This window comes from Vipera berus (assembly GCF_964194415.1).
Source record: "Vipera berus genome assembly, chromosome: 4".
NCBI lineage: Eukaryota > Metazoa > Chordata > Lepidosauria > Squamata > Viperidae > Vipera > Vipera berus.
The window spans coordinates 51906582-51928549 of record NC_138206.1 but is presented as its reverse complement, the minus strand read 5'-3'; the positions used below and the strand labels follow the sequence as shown (position 1 = coordinate 51928549).

The 21968-nt window shown below is 37.2% G+C and overlaps 1 protein-coding gene across 2 annotated transcripts in view; it reads left to right on the top strand.

The window, feature by feature from the left end:
• GRIK1 (glutamate ionotropic receptor kainate type subunit 1) overlaps positions 1–21968 on the top strand; it is a 159448-nt gene that overhangs the window by 100609 nt on the left and 36871 nt on the right. The window contains exons 7-9 of one of the 2 annotated variants that reach the window (XM_081326437.1): positions 4682–4825; positions 9652–9759; positions 21023–21067. In XM_081326437.1, coding sequence (XP_081182563.1) covers positions 4682–4825; positions 9652–9759; positions 21023–21067 — 297 coding nt within the window. The remainder of the gene's footprint in view (positions 1–4681; positions 4826–9651; positions 9760–21022; positions 21068–21968) is intronic. The other variant, XM_081326438.1, reaches the window with a different exon arrangement.

Genomic DNA, 21968 nt, shown 5'->3' with positions numbered 1-21968 from the left:
AGAATAAGAAACTACCGTATGTTGTTAAACAATTCAAAGTGATTCTCAGTGTACGGATTATGCTTAACTTTGTGCTTACTTGTGAGAAGTTTGGAGCTGATAGTGTGATGATAATATATTGGACTAAGTTAGGAAGATCAAGATTCAAGCCCACCCTCAGCCATGGAATGCCACTGGATGACTTTGGACCAGTCTTCAAATTCAACCTTGTGCTTCTAGAGGAAAGGCAAGATATAACAAAATACAGGAATAGCTCACATGTAATACTAATTTGTTGTATTGATTGAGACTTCAAAGGGATTCCAGAGTTGTACTGCAATTAAAGATAACTGATAAATTCATATCACCTATGTTTGCAATGATCTATGTAGGTTAATGAAACAGAGAAGTAATCTGTTAATTCCCGGAAGGATTTGCAAGGCTAGCATAGCCATGTAACTACAAAGTGGATTATCTTAGCTGTTACACAATACTGTTATTATCTCATCAGGATAATCATGCAGCTTTTCTGCTTCTTTCACTAAATTTTGTATGTCAGGGAAAATGACACTATTTTGTACTTGTAGTCTACCACATTTTTCCCCTTTAGGAAAATGTTATTCAGAATTGAAAAAATCAGAATAGCACAACAGTAGGTTGTTATATAACAATTTGCCTCAAAAAAACAAAGCCATTTTTCTTTTTCAATTAATTTTCAAATTAACTGTGAAGCTTAATAATAAATAATGCTACATTTCACTCCAGGTTTTAGTCTTTTAACCAAATCACAAGGAAAGACCAATTAAACAATGTAAAGCTCTCATCTCAACAATGTAATGTTAGCGAATTTTAATTAGTGACCTGATTCAGGGACTTGCTGGTCCAGAAAACAAATGTCTAAACTTAGGCCTACAGCTGTTTTATCATGGATAATTTATGATAAAGCCTTAAATGTATTGCGTAAAAAAATCATATGCCTACACAGAAATTCACAAACCATAGGAAGGAAATCCTGCACTGAATGTTTGGGTAAGAATAAATTGAAAGAGAAACACAAGGGATAACTTCATGCAAGTTATCTACCAGGACAGCAGAAGGTATTGGTAAGATTATTCTCTATAAGATCACCAGATTTTCAAAGACAAATATGATAGCATGAAATTTCAGCTTAGTTTACATCTGGTGAAAGTTTCTACTAAAAAGTCATTGATTGAGTTTGGATCTACAGTCTGCCTCAGCTTGTAGGTGGTTTACGAAATACAACACTAACAACAAAAGATTAAAAATAAGAAATCACATGGAAAAAAGGCTGGAAAAAAGCCACCAACCATTTTTTTTAATTCCATTTATTTTAATTCCATTTATATCCCGCCCTTCTCCGAAGACACAGGGCGGCTTACAAGCTTAGCAATAGCCTTCATTCTATGTATATGCCTGCTTATTAGGGCTTTCATACACCCCCCAAGCGGCATTATTACAAAGTCAGCTTAATTGCCCCCAACAATCTGGGTCCTCATTTTACCTACCTCGGAAGGATGGAAGGCTGAGTCAACCTTGAGCCTGGTGGGATGCGAACCTGCACTAATTGCAGGCAGCTGGTGTTACTTAAGGAGGCATTAGCCCACTGCTCCACCAAGGCTCTATATTCATTCATTCACCATTCAGAAGATCAAAAAAAATCACACAAGAGATTATAATACTCAATTTAGGGTAGATTTCAGGGCTTGCTTAAATAGAACTGGGGAGAATCTTGGAGAGAATGGTTGAAAAAGGCCATTTCTGAGACCTACCAGGTGACCTTGTTTAATCAATGACAACTATTTTAGAATGTATGTAATACTATTTGATACTATTTGAATCCTCAATTAACCAGTCCTTATGCCATGAACTGCTTTACAACTAACATTTTGAATTAACTGAGAAGTTTACTGACTGCTAATACAGCTCACAAAACAGAGGTGTTACGTAGGGATGACATGGAGTATCATCTTCTGGGTGGTCAGGAGGTACATGAATTTAATATGGAGGTGACCAGGTTCATCAGCTCAAGAACTGTTAGCCTTTCAAGATACTTCAGTCAAAAAGCACATTCATAAGTATTAACTCTTTTCTAAAATTAAATTAACATGATTGTGCAAGATTGAAAGTATTCATCCCCTTCCTGTTCTTTTTACTTTCCAGAAAATAGGGAGGCCCCCTTCTGAAATGCTTCCCATGCATGCCTCTTTTTGTGGACTAAGACAGGGGTCCTCAACCTCCGGTCTGTGGACCAGCACTGTTCCATGGCATGCCAGAAACTGGTCTTCACAAACAGTGAAGCCCCATCTATGGGTTGCAGGCAGCACATGAAGCTATGCCCCCTTCAATCCATGGCAAATCCTCTCTCCACAGAACCAGTCCCTGGTGCCCAAAAGGTTGGGGGGCTGCTGGACTAATATAGCCTTTATATGATGGTAGTCCTGCCCATGGCTCTTCTTCCTGTCTTCCTTCTCCTCCTACATACTATTATAATGACTCTGAACACTTCCTCAGAAGTCAAGCTCAGTCTCTTCCCAGATAATCAGACAAGATCACTTTTCTATCTGACAGGATACAAACTCTGCCCAATCAAAGTCCAACTGTGCAAGAATCTAGGAAACATTATACATCAGATGTTAGAATACTCCTCTCCAAAGCAGCTTACCCTTTTCTAGCAAGAAATGAATCACAGTATAAAATCATTTGCTAAAAGATGGGTGACAAATAAATTCAACAAACTAACAAATAAGACCACCAGTTTATTGTCTAGTGGATTTGATAAGGGTGGCTAAAGGAGGGTCCCTTTATTTATAAGGGTGGATAAATAGCCCATCCACAGTTGCCATTGTGGTCGTAAACTCTTGAGATTAAGGTGGTTTGTTATCATTGACCTAATTGTCATCAAAAGAGGGAGTTTGTTAAAGGAAGTGACAGGAATCTTGGGAAAACTTGCCCATGTTATGGTAAGGAAGGAAACAATAGAGAAGAATCACCTTCCATATTATATTTCAAGATTGCATTTATAATATTTTGGATGGAAGGTAAGCCAGATCTAATAGTTGAATGGGTGATGGAGAAAAGTAACTTGAAAGGTTTAAAAAAGTTAAACAAGATGCTTGAAGGACAGTTGCAAAATTTGTAATAGAAAAAAATGGGAAACACTTGATAAAGGGCTTTCTAAAATTTGGGATGGGTGGGGAGAAGGTAATGTATAGGAAATATTTTTTTAGATATCTTCTGAAAAATAGTCAAAGAACAAAGGCTTGAAGGGGTATGACAGACACAAAAGGAAAACAAGGGAAACATAAGCTTATTATAAAGAGAAATGGCTGTATTGGTAATGTGTGGGGAGGAAGAATGTTTTAACATTAGTCTTCTTTCATAAAAGAAGTGAAGTCATAGTTAGCCATGATTATGCCAGTAGTGAAGAAGAGATGTACAACTGAAAACAAAGAAAAGTGAAAAGAACACTTAATTACTTTACATGAATTCAGGGAGGTCATTACAGCCGAATGAAAGACAGCCAGTTTGGTATTGTGGTTAAGGCAGTGGACCAAAAACTGGGAGACCCAGCTGGGTGACTTTGGGCCAGTCACACACTCTGAACTTGGCAATGGCAAACCACTTTGAAATTATTGTCAAGAAAACTGCTTGGACAAGTCCAGGCAGTCATGAAGAGTCTACAAGAACTCAAAGGGACCAAATTTGGAGGTGGGGGAGATGAATTTTATCCTAAAGGACCAGTTTAGGAAATTACACTCCTATCAGCTTGATATCTGCAGTATACTGGACAAATTCCTCCAGCAGATTATGAAATAACATACTTGGGAATACTTTGATAGGAATGCAACAAAAGCCACAACTTGAGACACTAATCCAATCTCCTTTTTGTGAATTATTAGCTTACTATTTTTGAAAAATGACAGATATTGTGCGCCTGAACTTACTATTCAATAAAATCACTCAGCATCACTTATTAAATTGCAGTGATACAACTATTAGATGACTTCATAGTTGGCTGAATGACAACATCCAGAGAGTTGTCATAGATAGCTCCATATCAACTTGGATATAGCAGTGAGACAAGTGCCACAAGCCCAGGCCTCTTAATACATTTTTATTAATTGTCTGTATGAAGAGATGAGCTACTCTTCAGCCCTCATAACATGAAAAAGACTGGCCAGGAACTACAGCTGACCCCAACATTCCTAAGGTTTTGAAGACAGTTTGGCTAAAAGTGTAAAGTTTTAAAGTGTAAAAGTTAGGAAACCTCTGTTTCTTGTATGCTGTTTCAATTACTTTTTCTATTTCTGCTTTCCTGTATACTTCCCAAAGTCTTACAATTGGTTTCAGTGTACAAACAAAAAACCCCAAAAGATTAAATTGGCAGAAAACACAAAATTAGGAGGAATAGTTAGCATAGGGGAAAAAAAAGATTTCTAAAACAGAGACTGAACAGCCATTTGTCAGAAATGGTATAGGGTTTCCTGCCCCAGCAGGGGGTTGGACTAGATGATCTCCAAGGTCCCTTCCAACATTATTATTATTATTATTATTATTATTATTATTATTATTATTATTATTATTATTATTATTATTATTATTATCATCATTATCATTAATATTATTATTATGCTACCCCTCACCTGCTTTTTGTTTTTTGTTTGTCTTTTCCTCAAAACAGACAGAATCAGCTTTGATGTATGATGGTGTTTACATGGTAGCAGTAGCGTCCCAACGGGCCTTCCAAATGACAGTCAGTTCCCTCCAGTGTCACCGGCATAAGCCATGGCGGTTTGGAACTCATTTTATGAATCTGATAAAAGAGGTATATATACATATATATGGGTTCTTGGCATCAAAAATGATGCTTTCTTTACCTTTACTGAATATGGTCTATATTCTTCATAATGTTCAATGTCTTTTCAGTGTCCCGATATACTCAATTTTCCTTCTTTGACAATGCATCATGTTAAGCATTGCCAAAATTTAATTTAGTTCATTATAAAGTAAAGAAGAATTAAGTTTTAAAACATCAGTAATCCTGATCTCAGAATTAATCAAGAAACTATTGAATTTCAACTTCTGGTAAATTTCTATTTGTTGTGAGCTTGAGAAACTGAAACAAGTATTCTTTTTTTCAGAATTGCCTCAAAAGAATGTATTTGTTGAAATGCAGAAAATGAATGCTTTGTTTTCAACTATCACTTTTTCTTAAAAGTTCATTCATTCTTTCTCACAAAGAAGGCAATATTCAAATTTATGCAGCATATGTCTACAATTGTATTACAATTCTTATGTACTAGAATTGCCATCAATTGCCCTGTATGTTATATCATACAGGGAAACTCAATCCTTCCTTCCTTCCTTCCTTCCTTCTCTTTTGAGATGGCAGTGTTTTCAACTAGATTTTATACACCTAGATAGACAACTGAGTGCTATTACAGATGAATTGGATACCTAGAGCTAAAATCTAGATCCTCTTTTGATTACCTCAGAATCTTTTCATACCATGGGACTTTTGGGAGGGAAATTGGATAGTTCATTTTGTATAAGTGTGTGTTTGGGTGGATATAAATGCATATTATTTTGCTAAATGGATTTCCTTCTGACCTTAGAATTTACAGTTCTTCACATTAGCACTAAAATTTTTACAGATGCTATGAATAACGAGGTGGAATAATCACAGGCTAGATTTCCTATTTTAAGAATATGGATACAGTTTGGAAAATTTGAGAAACAGAATGGCACATTCAAATTGTATGTTGTACTGTTGTACTATTGATCTAAAGGTAATCCATTTATTTCTATTGCAATAAAAGATTATTTTTTAAGTCCTATTTGTGTTATATTTACTATTAACAGGTCCATATATTAACTTGACAAATGTATATAAATCAGATCTGTATTTCAGCAGCAACATATCTTAGAATGATTACAAACTTTAAATACCACAGAATTTTTCACTGACCTTTTTTGATGGTTTGCGTATAGAAGAGATTGAACAAAGTAATTGTCTATGCAGCACAGGAAATACCAAAAGAGGAATCTATATTTTTTTAAATTGCAATTTCTATGAAGACACTCATTATTTGCTGGGTACCTGATAAACTTCCAAGAAATACAGCAAGCTGATTTTCCTAGCTGAAAATAGTCTATCTGTTTTAAAGTTTTATATTTCTAAATAAAGTCCACAATATTAAAAACATAAATTCTGACTTAATAGATTTTTCTTGATAGAAATCACCACCATCACTATTTCAGGGTTGGAAAACATCCATCTATCTATCTATCTATCTATCTATCTATCTATCTATCTATCTATCTATCTATCCATCCATCCATCCATCCATCTATCTTTTTCCTGCCTTTATTCTTTTTACAAATAACTCAAGCTGTCAAACATATCCAACATACCTTTCTTCTCCTATTTTCCTCATAACAACACCATGAGATGGTTTGGGCTGAGAGAAAGTGGTCATCTCATGAACATTAGTTGTAACTTTTAGAAAACATATACTTAAATAGTAGCTTTGCAGATATCTAACAATGTCCAAGTTCCACAAAAAGACCAAAAAAAACCAAACAAAAACAAAGTCCCCAAACAAAAAATCAAAACACCCTACAATTATTTCATAGTACAAATGAAACATTCTGGTATATGTAGGAGAAATGTGTATGGTTGTTGTTGTTGTTAGCTGCGAAGTCATGTCCGACCCATCACGACCCTATGGACGACGTTCCTCCAGGCCTTCCTGTCCACTACCATCTTCTGGAGTCCATTTAAGCTCACGCCTACTGCTTCAGAAATGTGTATATGTAGGTCATATACTAGTTTTCATGTGGATTGATATGATGTACTGTATATTGCCTAAGACCAATATTCAGATACAATCAGTCATGGGAATACATCGTTTCCCAAAAGTCCCCTCCCCAGAGTCTTATGTCATTTGATATCTAAAAGTAGTTTAATGCTTCACTCTCCCTTTGAAAATGAGTATATTCCTTAAGAAAAAGCAGTAATTTTCTTGCAAAAGCAAGCATGCTTCCCCCCCCCCAAGTAACAAATGGAGGAACTGATGGCACTTTTGAGAAGAAAAATATAGCAATCTCTTTCCTCACATTTATTTTCCTTTTCAAATCAATTAGCCTCAGAAAATTGGTCAGGATAATAAGGTCACTGGCCATCTTTTTCAGTGTATTGTATAATATTTTCATTTAGTTAAATAATTGTTCCTAAATGTGTCCCCTTCAAAATATTTTCCTAAAACAGCTGCTGAATGAGGAATAATAATAAACAAACTGTACATAAAGATATATATCATATTCACCATTTGATCTACACTTGGCTATTTTTTTCTTATCATGGCAAGATAATTTGCTAGATTTTGAAGAAAAGCTGAATGCTGAAAACCAAACCAAACCAAACCAAACAAAACACCAACCCACCACACACGAAGAAACAGAAACACCAGGCTGCAGAACAGATTTCAAGACCATCTTTATAATTTGTAACAAATCGTTGGTTTTAAAACCATACTGAAATCAATTTTCCCATGTTTGTGACAAAATTCAGTCATTTTGTCTGTTTGTTTGGAACACTTATATGATTATTTAATTAATGAACATATGAAGATTTGGAATTGGAATTAGGAGCTGCCAGGCTCTTTGTGACCCTTACACAGAATAAATAGGTTGCAGTATTACAAGGTCACAGATGAGTAAAGTTCCTCTTCACTTTCTACACACATATAGGCAGAGTTTATTCTGTTGTGAATACAAGTGCATTCTTTATGCTCTCATCATATAAGTGCATAGCTGCTTTCTGTGTGTTCCATGTCAGAATAACAAGGACACACATTTACACATTGGGTAGTATGGGTGCTGCATTTTTATATATCCTTGTTTTCAGAAATTCAGTGAACATCCATCCTAAACAGTATTAGAACAACCATTTGTCTAACAAAAAGTAATCATCAAATCAACTTTCAGTGCGTTATATGTGTCTTTCTGTGTGTGAACCTAACTGGGATACATCACATTGCTGTGATGTGACAGAGCTTTGTGGAAGCATAAGAGTCAATTTCTTTTTTTAATTATTATATACATATATATAATTCCTTTCTTTCAATTTCATCGATGCTTAAAATATATATAAAATTGTTTTTAATTAATAATAGAAGAAAAGGGAAGCAAAATACAAAACAATGTTACAGTAATGGAGATGCATACATAAAAAGTGCTCTAAAAGTGATAGAAATACAACAAAGGAAAAAAATACAGTATGTCATTACAATAACACACAGTTATATATACTTCCATATATACTTTTCTAATAAAAATATTAGTCAAATATGTATGCATTTCTAATACATTGATGTAACCATCGTGTTTTTAAAACACCATCAATGAACCTCTTCCTATCCCAGGATTTTGGTAAGGACTTGATAGGTGGATAAAAATGCCAAATTCAGTCTAAATATCTGACTAACTAATAATAGAAAAGGCATGTATGTGCCTTGTCCTACCTATGTGGATTGAATGAGTATTATATATGGTTTATACTGAACATTAGTGACATGAAATGGAAAATTTGGGATCAATATAAAAATCCTTGATACAAGAGGTTGAGATCAAACTAGATATATAAAATGTACAGTAGTAATGTTACCATAAATGAGGTGCAGATGGAGATATTATTATCTCAAGTCACTTCAAAAACTATTACTTTTTGTCATAAATTATGCTAATGGTTCCAAGAGTTGAATAATATTGTGATAAATGATAATTTAATATTCCTTAAAATTCCTTTCTTTCAATTTCATCAGTCCATAATCTTCTTTTTGGCTTCAATGTTTGTATTGTTTGATATCATTATTACAGGTAGTCCTCAACTTATAACCAGTTATTTAATGACCGTTTGAAGTTACAACGGCTGGGAAAAATTTGTAAAGCACTTCCAATGTCATAAAATGTCCCCTGTCCCCCTTGGGTGCTTGGCAACTTGTTACCAAGGTGATCTAGCTGCTTGGCAACGTGTTACCAAGCACCCTGTGAACATGTGGTTTCCCACCCCCACTCTCCCACCCTCGAGAAAGCCAAACTGTTGCTACCTGCTGAAGGGTTTCCACTCCCCTCCCTACACTAGGAAGGGTGTGTGTAAATCCTTGGTCAGAGTGCAAAAGGAAAGTTTGGATCTTTGGAACTTTGCAGAACTTCACTTCTGTGGATGGAAGGGAAGGGAATTCCTGAACTGGGTTAGAGAAACAAAGTTTGGATTCTGAAGATCTGAGCTCCATTCCTGCACTGTTCAGGTTCTTCTGTGCATGGAAGGGAACTGCCGGGCTACCTTTGGCAGGCAGCTCTTTTGTTCTGTCTGTTTACACAGTCACTTAACAGCCGCAACTGTAAGAGACAGTAATGCAGCCCTTAAGCCAAAGTATGGTGTGGGTAACTACGTAGCTATTAATGAAATGATAAGTTAAGGAAAAGTACTGAATTAATCAAACAAGGGTACTTTTATCAGTTTCAAAAGTAATTATAGCAAGGAATAGAAGTTACCCATCTATTTTTGATAGATTCATAAAAGCTGAGGCTAAACATACGTACTGCACATAATCATATTTCTATCTCCCTGTTTATCTTTTTTTTTAGGGCCGCTGGAATGGTTTGACAGGACGGATTTCTTTCAACAAAACAGATGGTTTAAGAAAAGATTTTGATTTGGATATCATCAGCCTGAAGGAAGAAGGAATGGAAAAGGTAACCAGTTTCGTACCACTGTATTCCTAATATGTCTCGGATGGTACAGTCAGCAAGACTTTAGATATTTAAAGGCCTACTGCACGGGTAGGCAACCTCGGCTGTTTTATGACTCATGGACTTCAACTCCCAGAATTCCTGAGTCAGCATAGCTGGCTCAGGAATTCTGGGAGTTGAAGTCCATGAGTCATAAAAGAACCGAGGTTGCCTACCCCTGGCCTAGTGGACTACAGGTGGATATATTGCTACCTATACCATAAGCTGACCAAATCACATTGACATGAACATTCAAGGCTTTTCTCCACCACTAACTTCTCATAGCATACTATGTAAATTTATTTTTTTTCTCAGATTGAAAAAAATACTGCTGTGGACCCATTTCATATTATTAAAAATCATTTATATTGGCAGCAAACATACAAGAATAATGTATTAAAATGAAATACCATAAAATTGGAAGACTGCTATTGTTTTCTTCTGCAAAAGATAAGATAAGCAAATTGTGTTGTTTTTCTTATTCCATATACTAATATAAACAAGTTTAGATATAAGGACAATATCTTCCTTTAACACTTACCATTATGCCAGGTAGAGACCACGACTATTTTAAATTGAGCCTACATTCTGCCATCATTCTTTAAATTATTTTTTAAATATATTCCCTGCAGCATTATAGACCATAATACTTTTAAGCAGGTTAATTTGGAGATGGCTCTATCTTATTCACAATTTATTTATTTATTTATTTATTTATTTATTTATTTATTTATTTATTTATTTATTTTATTACATTTATATACCGCCCTTTCCCGGAGGACTCAGGGCGGTTTACAGGGTAATTAAAAACCAAAAATACAAAAGTTAAAAAACCAAGTTTAAAAAAGATTAAATTTATCCCTGTATAAATAAAACCCCAATTAATATAAATTAATCCTCAGCCTGGGCCAGAGAGCTCGAAGAGCCAGGTCTTCAGGGCCCGGCGGAATGAACGGAGATCGGGGGCGGTCCTCAGCTCCACTGGCATCTGGTTCCAAAGGGCAGGCGCTCCCACTGAGAAGGCCCTATCCCTGGGTGTCGTCCGCTGGCAATCTCTTACCGGTGGCACCCTGAGAAGACCCTCCCTGTGGGAGCGCACTGGACGAAGGGAACTTGATGCCGGCAGCAGGTGTTCCCTCAGATATCCCGGACCCAAGCCATGTAGGGCTTTATAGGTCATCACCAGCACCTTGAATTTCACCCGGAGGGCAACCGGAAGCCAATGCAGCTCGCGGAGTAGAGGTGTTACATGGGAGTATCGGGAGACCCCCATCACAACTCGCGCGGCCGCATTCTGCACCAGCTGAAGCCTCCGAGTGGTCCTCAAGGGCAGCCCCATGTAGAGAGCGTTGCAGTAGTCCAAACGGGAGGTCACGAGCGCATGAGTGACTGTGCGTAGGGCATCTCGGTCCAGATAGGGTCGCAACTGGCGCACCAGGCGAACCTGGGCAAAAGCCCCCCTGGTCACGGCTCCTATATGGTCTTCAAAATTGAGTCGTGAATCCAGGAGGACGCCCAAGTTGCGAGCCCTATCAACGGGGGGTAACACCTCACCCCCCATCGTTAGAGATGGAATAATCTGGTTGACCCGAGATGCCGATATGCACAGCCACTCAGTCTTGGCGGGATTGAGACGAAGCCTGTTTCTCCCCATCCAGACCTGGACCGCCTCCAGGCACCGGGACATCACGGCGAGGGCATTGCTGGGTTGGTTCGGGGTGGAAAGAAAAAGTTGGGTATCATCAGCGTACTGATGATACCCCACCCCGAAACCACGAATGATCTCACCCAGCGGCTTCATATAGATGTTGAACAGGAGGGGCGAGAGAACCGACCCCTGAGGAACTCCACAAATGAGAGGCCTCGGGGCGGATCTCTGCCCTCCCGTCAACACCGACTGCGAGCGGCCCAGGAGATAGGAGGAGAACCACCGTAAAACGGTGCCTCCCACTCCCAACCCCCTGAGACGCCGCAGCAGGATACCATGGTCGATGGTATCAAAAGCCGCTGAGAGATCTAATAGGACCAGGACAGAGGAGCAACCCCTGTCCCTAGCCCTCCAGAGATCATTCACCAGCGCGACCAATGCCGTCTCCGTGCTGTATCCGGGCCTGAAACCCGATTGGTACGGGTCCAGATAATCAGTTTCCGCCAGGAACAGAGGAAGCTGGTGCGCCACCACACTCTCAACAACCTTCGCCAAAAAGCGAAGGTTGAAGACTGGACGATAGTTATTTAAAACAGCCGGGTCCAGGGCAGGCTTCTTGAGGAGGGGTCTCACCACCGTCTCCTTCAAGGCGGCAGGGAAGACACCCTTCTTCAAAGAAGCAGTTATTACTGCATGGAACCAGCCTTGTGTCCCCTCCCGGGCCGCATAAGCTAGCCAGGAGGGGCACGGATCCAACAAACAGGTGGTGGTGCTCAGCCTCCCCATGATCCTGTCCACATCATCAGGGGAAACAGGGTCGAACTCAGTCCAGATAACATGCTCAAGACCGTCCGATTCCTCCACATCAGACTCTGCCCAGTCAGAGTCCAGACCGGTCCGGATCTGAGCGATTTAGTCCGCCAGATGATGACTAAACTCCTCGGCTCGTCCCCGCAAGGGATCCTCCCTCACCTCCTGATTAAGGAGGGAGCGAGTTACCCTAAACAGGGCGGCCAGGCGATTATCTGCGGACGCGATAAGGGCAGCAAAGTAGTTAGACTTCGCCGTCCTTATCGCCGCAAGATAAGACCTTATAAAGGTTCTTAACTGCAATCGGTCAGATTCGGATCGGCTGGACCTCCAACCGCTCTCTAGACCTCGTCTCCGACGCTTCATCTCCCGGAGCTCCGCAGAGAACCATGGAGCCCAACGGGATCTGCGCCGGGTCAGAGGTCGCAAGGGTACAACGCAGTCAAGTGCCCCGGCGGCCGCCCTTTCCCAGGCATCCACCAGAGCATCAACTGGGCTGTGGGTAAGGGCCAATTTGAAATGGGTATAGTAACATTTCACAACTGCCTTATTGTGAACAATTTTCAAAGTATTATGCATGGGCATAGAACTATCCCATCCATTTCTGTTATCCTAAAAAAGAAGGAAATGTTTTCATTTTAAAGAAAAGTAAATTTGATAAGCTTTGTATCAAGCTATCCCAAGAACATTGGCATCCTCTTGAAAGAATCCTGTTTTTCAGAGGCTTTGTGCAAGATCAGCAAATCGAATAAATTTGTTTCTATATATGGAGAACATTTTTTGAACAATGTGTAATGTAATGTAATAGATTTCCAACCTAAACTTATCTTTTCTAGTTGGTTTGCAACTCTTTTTATCTGGAGAAATTGATTTGTGCATTCATGTTGTTGATCTTTCATCTTAGGCATATTTTCCCCCTCAAATTTTCAAAACTGTTATAACTATCATAAACAAAATGATAAGAAAACAAAAGGCTTTTTTTTACTCTTCCAAGATCAGAAAATGACTTTTGGAGTATTTTGCTAACACAGTAAAATCTAAGACAGGACATTGGTTTATGGTCTTATTTTCTTATTTATTTGTTACCAAAGTGTTCCTTCTATATTCTCTACCAAGGTTAGAAGGAGACATCTCTGGGCTCATGGTAAACCCCACATTCCATTGTATGTGATCAATAGTACCTATATTTGAGGAGCAGTACTGTCTTCTGCCTGAAGCTTGCATAGACAAGTTGCTTTTTTTTTTAATCCCATTTATATCCCGCCCTTCTCCGAAGACTCAGGGCGGCTTACAATTTAAAGCACAAATCAATGTGCTTAGCAATAGCCTTCATTCTATATATATGCCTGCTTATTAGGGCTTTCCCCCCCCCCCCCAAGCGGCATTATTACAAAGTCAGCTTATTGCCCCCAACAATCTGGGTCCTTCCTGGAGACAACAGGAAGCAATGATGGCACAGTACAGGTCTGGTGTGCAAGAATTAATAATCACTAACTGACAGCAAAGAGTTAAGCATTTAGGTATCTCTTTGCTATTGTTTACTGGCTCCCCCTGGTGCTCTGATACACTCATTGGGCCATGTAAGGAAATACTGAAGTTATTCTATGCTGGCTACAGCAGGCCATGATCTGGTTTGTTATATTCAAAAGCTATCACTTTTATAGTTTTGCCATTGTTCACCATCTTCTCTTTGAAATTATTCACAAGGCTTTCAAGAAAACAATTGTAATAGAAGATAAGACTCCTCCATGCAGCCCTATCTTGATGGTGGCTTTTTTTTAAAAAAGATGCTTTTTAGTATATTATAGCGCTTTTCCTCAACTGGTCCAATATGCCCCAATGTATTTAAAGCTTCTAAACAAAGGTTGTTATTTATACTATTAACCCAACCAAATTCAGAGAATATCCAACACAAGGCACAACATGGTGTGTTGTTCATCCTTTTTAGATGGGGTTGCAAGACTTGATATTACTGTCATATGCTCTGCATTATCTCACCTATTTGTGTTGTATGCAGTTCTTCATATCAAGGTCATTGACAGGCTTCTCCAGGGGGGCTGTCAATTGGCACAAAACATAAAAGTCACTTCTTCAATGAAGCAGGACTGAAAAATGATGTATAACTGATCTTTATTTAAAAAAAATGCCAGGTATAGGATTAATAAGCTATAAGTTCTACACATTCGTAATTTCCTGAATTATTGTTATACATATTCATCTTTAGTTCAATCTGTTTACCACAGAAATGTGAAAAGGTATGTGAAAGGTTTATTTTCATGCTCTGTCATGCACTGGCCAAGAATAAGATCCAACTGGACACTAAGATCCAGTGTTCTAAGGTAAGATCCATTATGGAGTGATCCCAAACTTGGATCTCATCGTGGAATGGAGCCGCTTGTTTTGTAAGAAACTTTGTAACATACTTAATTGCCGGCGGGTGACACCCAAGGATAGGGCCTTCTCAGTGGGGGCGCCTGCCCTCTGGAACCAGCTGCCAGTGGAGCTGAGGACTGCCCCCGACCTCCGGTCATTCCGCCGGGGCCTGAAGACCTGGCTCTTCGAGCTCTCGGGCCCAGGCTGAGGAGTAATTTATTTTAATCGGGGTTTTAATTGCACAGGGTTAGTTTAATCTTTTTTAAATTGGTTTTAACTTTTGTATTGCTGGTCTTTTAACTCCCTGTAAACCGCCCTGAGTCCTCAGGGAAAGGGCGGTATATAAATGTAATAAAATAAAAATAAAAATTATGTATGCCTAATATGTGAGTTCTCTGCATATTTGTTCTGTAAATGCTAGGACATAACACCCTTCAAAATACAGTATTTCCTACCTTTTCATATTTCTTTCCATTTAAAAATCCCCTTTTATAAAAGCATATTTTATAGTTGTGAATCAGTGGAAGTTTACAGTATAGATAAAACAGAAAATATTTCCTATTGATTTAGCAACCATTTCTAGCTACATCTCTCTCTACTATCTAATGTTCAGACCAGTTCAGAGGATGCCAAACAATGCTTTGTTTTTGAATATGTTTGTGCTACTCAATCCTGTTCTGATTTCGTGGATATTGAGAGTTTCTATTGACAAATACATTTTGCATTTTGCATTTCTTTAATAATTTATGAAAGGCCACCTAAGTGGATTTTTGTCTACAAAGATTAGATAAGAATATTTTCTGCTGATATATTTGGTTTTTCATTGATTGAAAGCCTGGGTTTGAAACCCAAGCTCCGTGCTCCTGTTACTTGCCTGAGTTCCTGCACACCTAGCAGTTTGAAAGCATGCTAATTACAAATAGATTAATAGATTGTACTGCTTTGGGGGGCATATCTTTGTTTTTCATTACTCCATTTTTCCAGTAATCTGAAGATTTATGGGGTGTAACCTATTTTATGAAGTATTAGAAATACTGACGTGTGTGTGTGTGTGTGTGTGTGTGTGTGTGTGTGTGTGTGTGTGTTTCTCTTCATCAGCCAGCCACAGAAGGAAGATAAGAAACAAATAGGTCCTAAAAGTTAAATCAGAACCCATATCAATATTTTATTGTTTGATGTTTTCAGGAAGCTTGTTGATCTGATCTCGAGATAGTGAATTCAAAACAGGAGGAAACAGTTGCTGGTCAATTTGACATCAAGCAGGAATTTTAAGGGGGTAGCACAGTTTCAATAAATACAGGAAATATTTGTTTGTTTTGTTATTTGAGACTTTTTAGATTTAGTCTGCTAGTAATTTTCATGCAACTAAAATTTTAGCCTAGAATTATGTGTATCAAAACTAATTGGAGACAGAGTCAAGTGTAGAATTATAATCTCTTGGACAGCCTAGCCTTGTTTCCTTTAAATCTACAGTATAGGATTACCGTATTTTTCCGGCGTATAAGACGACTGGGCGTATAAGACGACCCCCTACATTTCCTGTTAAATTATAGGGTTTGGGCTATACTCGCCGTATAAGACTACCCCTCTTCCAACGCACACCAAATAAAAATTTAAAAACATCAGATTTGATTTTAATATGGTAATTTTAATTCAAATGCTTATGACATGCAGGTACTTAGTAGGAAAACTGTCACTTATAAACATAAGGCTGTTTGTCATCAAACATGTAAACATAAAACAGTGCAAGTGGATTAAACTTAATAATAATAATAATAATAATAATAATAATAATAATAATAATAATAATAATAATAATAATAATAATAATAATAAGAAGAAGAAGAAGAAGAAGAAGAAGAAGAAGAAGAAGAAGAGGAAGAAGAAGAAGAAGAAGAAGAAGAAGAAGAAGAAGAAGAAGAAGAAGAAGAAGAAGAAGAAGAAGAAGAAGAAGAAGAAGAAGAAGAAGAAGAAGAAGAAGAAGAAGTTGGAAGGGACCTTGGAGGTCATCTAGTCCAACCCCCTGCTAAGGCAGGAAACCCTATACCATTTCAGACAAATGGCTGTCCAGTCTCTTCTTAAAAACTTCCAGTGTTGGAGCATTCACCACTTCTGGAGGCAGGTTGTTCCACTGGTTAATTGTTCTAACTGTCAGGAAGTTTCTCCTTAATTCTAGGTTGCTTCTCTCCTTGACTAGTTTCCATCCATTGCTTCTTGTCCTGCTTTCAGGTGCTTTGGAGAATAGCTTGGCTCCCTCTTCTTTGTGGCAGCCCCTGAGATATTGGAACACTGCTATCATGTCACCCCTCACCCTTCTCTTCGTTAAACTACACATACCCAATTCCAGCAACCCTTTTCCTATTTTCCTATTTTCCTAATTCACTTTTTCACTTTTCCTAATTCACTCTAAAGCTTTCCCTGTGCAGAGCCTTAAGTAACACCAGCTGCCTGCAATTAGTGCAGGTTCACATCCCATCAGGCTCAAGGTTGAGTCAGCCTTCCATCATTCCGAGGTAGGTAAAATGAGGACTCAGATTGTTGGGAGCAATAAGCTGACTTTGTAATAATGCTGCTTGTGGGGGGGGGGGGTGGGTGAAAGCTCTAATAGGCAGGCATATACATAGAATGAAGGCTATTGCTAAGCACATTGATTTGTACTTTAAATTGTAAGCCGCCCTGAGTCTTCGGAGAAGGGTGGGATATAAATGGGATTTAAAAAAAAGACCAAATGGGAGATCCGCTCCAGGTTTTTCAGCCAGCCCACCCAGTTCCTGAGTCAAATGTGTCCTTAGAGCTAAGCTGCTGCTCTGCTAGCATTCCCCACCTGCCTTTCAAATTGCTCTTGCATTCCCCACCTGCCTACAGCTGCTCTTAAACTTTAGAAGGAAAGAAGCCCAGACCCCAGCCTGTAAAAAATCACAGACTGCAGCTTCTACTCCAATTGGTCCCGCTTTCCCTGCGCAGACTAAATGGAAGATCCGCTCCAGGTTTTCCAGCCAACCCTGTCCCTAAAGTTTCAGCACCCGGCGTATAAGACGACCCCTGACTTTTGAGAAGATTTTCATGGGTTAAAAAGTCGTCTTATACGCCGGAATCTACGGTAGATGTGATAGAAGAGCCACTTTCTACTTTTGTTGCTGACTTATTGGGATAATTTATTTCACATATTTTGGGATGGAGAATGGTATAGTTCTCATTGTTGCTGCTCAACTGTAAAAGTAGCCAATTCGATTTCCAAAAGAATAATTTCAAAAACACTTCTACCTCGTATCCCAGACAGTGAGCTATTTCTGTGATTTTTCCTTTTATTGAATAGTTTCTGAACATCAGCTTTTTCAACCGGGGGTTCTATTTTAAAAAGACAAACTTTAGCTGATTCCGCAAGCATTCTGTAGGCTAGTTAAGGATGGAAAGCTTCTTGAACTGACTCTGAGGCAATTTGTCTTTCAAGCAGGCCTAGAGAAAAGAAGCCATCAGAGTGTATATTGATGAAGTGATAATAAGTAAATGGACCGATAATAGGTAAATGGTATGTGTGGGGGAAGTTGCAAAATACGGAAAAAGTTCCTGATCTTGGTGTACTACAACTTGAATATATGGCATAAATCTGATTTTTTTTATTAAGAAAAAAGACCATGTGCAGTCTGGAACGGTTTCCGCCTTGCTCCCTACTTGCAAGGACACTCTTCACTCTTATGAATATCTTATTTACTTCACTATTTCTGTTACAATATACACTTCATGGTTTGTACCAATTGACAGCACTAGTGTGAAGTTATCCAATTGTTTACTTGTAACATTTGTCTTTAATATAAACCTTGCAGAACTTCTTACAGCTCGTGTAACTTTTATTTTTAATGAGGAGCTAAATATGATAGCTCCTACATAATTAAAAGCTTTATGAATTTGCAAGAATGACTAGGAACTAAATGTTAAAAAAATCTGAAACAGGTGACTTTTTTTCACTCAATGTAAGCATTTATGCACACGTCTTCCTGTAAAACCTGTTACAAACATGCTGATATTTTGGCCCTTTATTATTCTCTCACTGCCAAAGAATGGATCCAAATCATTATAACTAGTTTTGAAGAGCTGTGTGCTTGCTATTTCAACCAAAGTATATGCCACTGGCTGAATATTATTGCCACTGATACTATTAACACTAAATATTCTTTGAATTGTTGAATGTCATAATTTAATACCTGGTTTTTTTCAAAGTGACATTTATTTCCCTTCAGCTAAATAAAGCAAAACTTGTTTGCATCTGTATTATGTTTATAATGAAATCTCTTTTGAAACAAATATGGAAAAATTAATAAAAATGACCCTTTGAAATTAACACAAACCCGGTGTGTAATAGGTAACCTGTAGATTCTTGTAAACTACCTTGAGCATTGGAATATACAAAGATTTATATAAACTATAAATCAATCATAAATCAAAGAAATAAATGTATTAGCAATACACAGTCTATTTACTTATTTTCATGCTTTAATTTTAATAAATAGTATGTGCTATGTGTTTGAAAGGAAATGGATATGCAATATTTTTTTACTTACATCTAAGTGTTTAATAATATATGTACAAGCGAAAAATGGTTTCTTCCAGTCTATGATAATTTATATTTACAGCTGCCCAAATGCATAAATATATTGTAAATTTAATTGACATGCCTTTATATCTTAGAATTGGTGTAAAATTCTAATTAATTATCAAAGCCACAGCATATATTGTGTAGGTAGACAAGGATCTACAATAGCTGAAACTAGGAGTTGTCCATGATCTTGTGCTCAGGTTCAAAGGTTACAAATTTGAAATCATATCCTTAACCTTGGAGGCACGTACTGAATTTTGACAATCTAAACCCAAGATCAGTCAAATGTATATAAACTGAATAATAGGTATATGGATCTACATTTGAATCTTGAAACCAATATCATTCAGATATGCCACTTTATTGTAATGGTACAATTTATGTAACACATGCACAGATTAATGTAATAGATGGCCGTGCCCACATATAGCTCCATATTTGAAATGGAAGCATCAGGTCTGGTTTATGTTATTTCATACCATACATGTTTTTACTCCTATGCAAACTACCTTTATTGGCATATTTGCATTGTAAAAATGATCTTATAGACTTCATCTTTCCTTATAAGAAATAAGGGTTTGGGAGTCTCTTTTGGAGTTTATACAGTTCCACTTCCACATCCCTCACAAATACACACATAGCTAATGCTCACAATTATATACAATACGGAGAAATCTCTGAAGAAGAAAAAGATATGTGTTCATGGCAAGAGACACAAATATTTTATTTTACCAAATTACTTTGGTAAATCACTGCATGTATATCTGTGTGTATAGGCTGAGTGGACAGTGGTCTTTCTTAAACCCTTTAAATATACATCCTTCACAAATACTATATTTTCATGAGGTGACATCATGCCATATGTTGATGTTCATACATTTTTCAATAAGAGGTCCATATATAAGCAAAACCTCCAGGCTATACTATTTTATCAAGATGGACTTTAGAATCCCATAAGATTAGATCTGGTTTTGGAATTAATAGTGACCATATAGTCCAGTTTGAACCCAGTTCAGCATTGTGGATTCAACTTTACTTGTTTATCCCCTTCCCTCCCTATTTTCAAAAAGTGACAGACAAGGGTAGGATCTTTCAGCATACATACAGTAGTATCTGTATATCCGCAGTACTCAAATGTTATACTTCTCACAAAGTTTTATTATGTGGTACATACAAATTTGTTGGAACTACATAATCAATGGAAGCTTAATTCAATTTCAATTTCAGCCCTATCTGATATATATTCCTTAGTTTGATTCATCTCCTCATTTAGCTACTTTATTGATCAGCCAACTTTTTTTCAATAGAAGAATTCATTCATTAGTCAGTTATGTCAAAATCTGGCTCTAGTTTACAACAGCAACTATATAACTATAAAGTGAAAAGAATTGTCCAAATTATTCCTGTTACCATATATGATAATTGTATTGTAGTACTTATATATTACAAGAATAGAACAGAAAAAAATGCTCAGATCCAGTGCAGATCCATATATTAATTATAAGCAAAATGCATTTTGTGAAGTTTTCTGAAAGAAAGGGCCGAAAGAAAAATGCATGTGAAGAAATATGGGAAATTGAAATAAAATCAATATGAAGGCATTTCTAATTTAGATACATGAAAGTTGAGTACTATTAATTATTAAATCCAATATTGTCTCAATCCAGCAATAATTAACTCAGTAAATCTTAATGCTATTAGAAAATTATAATGACAATCTAAGTATACAACTATAGTAGTTTTGCATTTTATTTTTAATGAAGAATTGTTATGTGTTCTTTTTTGTTCTTTTATAAATTAAGGTTGCTGGTGAAGTTTCTAATCATTTATATAAAGTTTGGAAGAAGGTTTGTATCTAGACAAGCTGTGTAAGGAACTGTTGCTTCAAGTCTCAAACTGTTCCTTGGGATTTTGAAAAATGGTATTAAATTGCAGTTTAGAGACAATATATTGGAATGTGTTTTCCTGTGCAAAACAGATTTTTGAGCCTATAGGAAGTCTTGCTACACATTAGACTGGGATGAATACATAATAAAGATTATTACAATTTAGAAAACGATGTTATCAACCTGGTTTAATCCAAATCCTAGTCAACCAAAGTATTAGCTGTACTGCCAAAAATCAAAATTAATTTTTCATTGTGCTTTTATGAATGAATAAACTTATTCCTCTTTCAAGGATTTGTAATGGTTAGTGAAAGATTTAATAAAAAGGGTGCTAAATGCATTTCAAGATATTGATTAACCATCAATTTGTACCTTATAATGATCTGATCAGATTCCTTTGATTAATAATCCACCTTTTGTTCTGGTGAGCACTGAATGCAGCTACAAAAATGTTTTGATCAGTGCAACATAGCTGTAGATGATACTGAATAGTATTTTTGGCTTCTTATGGACTAATATAATATATATGCATGTGTGTGTATAAAAACCAATATCAGTTATAATATAGATGTAAATTATTTTTGATCAAAGAACATTTCTGTCCATGTAAGAGGCATATTGAGAGCTGTTCACTAGAAGGAAAAGTAATGCATCCATAATAAATTCCCATGCATATTGGGGGGAAAAATGGTGTCATTAAATAGAATCACTTCCTGTTTCTTAAATCTCAGAATGATTCTATCACATGTTTTTGTACCACAAATAAATAAATCAGGAAATAAAAAATAAAAGTTTTTTTGCATGATGCACCTATTGGCTCAGTATACTGTATTTAGTTTGAGTTGTATTCCTAATAAAATAC